The 2,653-nt window shown below is 45.0% G+C and overlaps 1 protein-coding gene across 1 annotated transcript in view; it reads left to right on the top strand.

The window, feature by feature from the left end:
• Nucleotides 1–566: 566 nt before the first annotated feature.
• LOC130378153 (NACHT, LRR and PYD domains-containing protein 12-like) overlaps nt 567–2,653 on the top strand; it is an 18,027-nt gene continuing 15,940 nt past the window's right edge. The window contains exons 1-3 of the mRNA XM_056585037.1: nt 567–659; nt 851–967; nt 1,039–1,155. Coding sequence (XP_056441012.1) covers nt 577–659; nt 851–967; nt 1,039–1,155 — 317 coding nt within the window. The 5' untranslated portion in view covers nt 567–576. The remainder of the gene's footprint in view (nt 660–850; nt 968–1,038; nt 1,156–2,653) is intronic.

Raw genomic sequence — 2,653 nt, 5'->3', positions numbered from 1 at the left:
TCAAATATTAAAGAGCAGGGCTAAGAAGTAAATTAACTGTTGACATTAGGGATTCTTTTCTACTGACCTAAAGCATATGTTGACCAAGAAGGTCAGCAAGGCCACAAGAATCCCTGGTCTCTTCTTTAATGTGGACAGGGCTGAAAAACTCTCCTCTTCCTCTGGACCTTGGCTGCTCCCTTCGTCCTCTTCACCTAGTGCCTCCAGCCCGACGTCCTCATCTTCCTCCTCTGCTCCATCAGCTTGAATCTGGCACTCCCCTGTCTCATCCCCTCCAGCTCCTCCTTGCTGAAAAACAGCATCACATGAAATTAAATAAAGCACATAAGCCCAAATGAAATAAATTCCAATTAAATGCCAACATATAATCTGTTCATTTAATAAAATCGTTTACTAAAACATATTTTTAAAATGTATTTTATACTTTTTAACACATTTCTTCAATATTTGTATTGACAGTTTTACCTGCGACGGATGGACGTTCAAGACGTCCATCCGTCGCAGGACGTTCAAAAGTTCAAAAGGCAATTTAAGTGATGGATGAGTTGTGTTTTGTGTCCAGGTCTCCAGTCTACCATGGATGAGGAGAGAGAGGAGGGGGGTCCTACCTCTAAGACCGCTCTATCTGGGGAACATGGCCGCCGGAGCAAAGCTAAGAGGTAAGAAGAGGATCTCTCTGTCTGTGTCTGTTGTCCATCTCAGAGCTCAGCAGTGATGCATCATGACTCCATCATTAGTCTGAGTAAAAGCTGTGTGTGTGTGTGTGTGTGTGTGTGTGTGTGTGTGTGTGTGTGGTGTGTGTGTGTGTGTGTGTGTGTGTGTGGTGTGTGTGTGTGTGTGTGTGTTGAAGCCCAGAGAAGCAGCAGAGAGCAGACTCCCCTGGACCCAGCTGTGTCTCCTTGAAGAGTGACCGCTCTATGGGACGTCTTCTTAACTTTAAAGATGAAAATCACTCAATTGAGAAAAGGTGAGGATTCATCATATATTATAAAGGTACAGATTCTATCAAACGTCCATAAATGGTTCTTGTTTTTCTAGAAGAGTCCGGAAGGAGAGAGCAGACTCCCCTGGACCCAGCTGTGTCTCCTTGAAGAGTGACCGCTCTATGGATATACCATGGGACTTTAAAGATGGACGCCCCTCCAGAGAGGAGAGGTAGGGGTTTCAAACAGACAAGGAAAACAGACCAGTTGGTTGTTATCAGACTCTACTGATACTGAGGATTTTTATTCTTTCTCGAGAATTTTGTGGGCACTGACTTAATTTTTCTGTTGAAGTTATTAACACTTTCTAAGAACCAGAACGTGTTTGCGGTCGGTGGAAAATACTTATTTAATGGAAAAAGGACTGCGCTTTGTACAATTGGCTGGCGCGCTTGCGCTCGCGTTTGTGTTGTTCAGTGAGACAGAGGGGGTAAAATCCCCCGTTCTTCATGCCGCGGGCTTCCTTGGTTCACTGGAGAAGGCGGTGCTGCGCACGGAGTCTAGACCTCTTTAGAATAATTGTCAAAGTGGACCGGCCCACCGGGAGACCTCCCGATCTTCCCGATCTTCCCGTTCTTCCCGATCTCCAGCCTCTGCTGCAGAGCGAATTAAAATTGCCAGCAGAACGGCCTGGGGGTCTAACACCGTCATATATATAAACTATATTCACATTAATCGCAATTATTACACGGGTCTTCTCAATGCCATGGAACGCTCCGTTCACTTGCATGGGCCCTGCACAACATCCGGCGGTGAATTATATTTGATAATTCACCGTTGCTAAGTATAATCATGAGTATAATTGACCGCTGTCAAGGAAAACAACCGATTTTTCGCCTCTAATGACGTCTTTGGTATCACTCCGCAAGTACCTGTAACTTTTCAACCCCAGCGTCTTCGGTTGCTAAGCGACGTCAATGTCTTTGGCGGACTATTTCTCTGCTGATCAACTCGACGAATGCTGGTATCAAATCAATTGTAAATAGACACACCATGTGAAGTTATTTTTTTTGTTTTGGCAAGTAGCCGTGTAATAAGCGGGATAATGTAGAGAACATCGCCGGTCAGGATCGAAATAAGCCCCTTCAGGGCGAACTTGCCGGGGCTTATTTTCCCGATAATTACCTACGTTCTATACATTATCCCTTACATATCCTGCTGCTTCGGGTGAGCGGGCCAATCCGCTGTCAGTGCGTATGTATGATACGCAGGTTTATCCAATAAGTGGTAGTGTACCCGTGCACCATTGGCAGTATGCACGCTTGTCTCTGTGTGCGCGCTTGTCTCCGTGTGCGTGTGTGAACGAGAATGACCGGGAGAAAGAGTGCTACCCGGAGATGAATGAACGGAACGATATTTATATTTAAAATTCGCTTAAAAATTAAAAAGCAGTATCAATTTGTGGCACTCGGTGTTGATCTGTGGCGCTGCGCCACACATTGTTCTACGTATGGGAGACACTGCTCCCCAATGTTTTTATGAATGAAGACACCCGCATGCAAGAATGAGTTCACGTCTTAGTGTAGGCTTCAAGCGCGATTAACTATTGACAAATGTAAAAACGAAACCTATTATTTATTTTGCTGACCACTTGTTTTTAACCCCGACAAAAGCCTCGTAAGGACAATTCCTCTGGTCTCTCTCATAGATCGCACCATCTTTCAACGTCT

The sequence above is a fragment of the Gadus chalcogrammus genome, unplaced genomic scaffold (assembly GCF_026213295.1).
Source record: "Gadus chalcogrammus isolate NIFS_2021 unplaced genomic scaffold, NIFS_Gcha_1.0 GACHA068, whole genome shotgun sequence".
In the NCBI taxonomy this organism is placed as follows: Eukaryota; Metazoa; Chordata; class Actinopteri; order Gadiformes; family Gadidae; genus Gadus; species Gadus chalcogrammus.
Note: the sequence above shows the minus strand (reverse complement) of the source record. Positions and strands in the feature narration are given on the sequence as shown.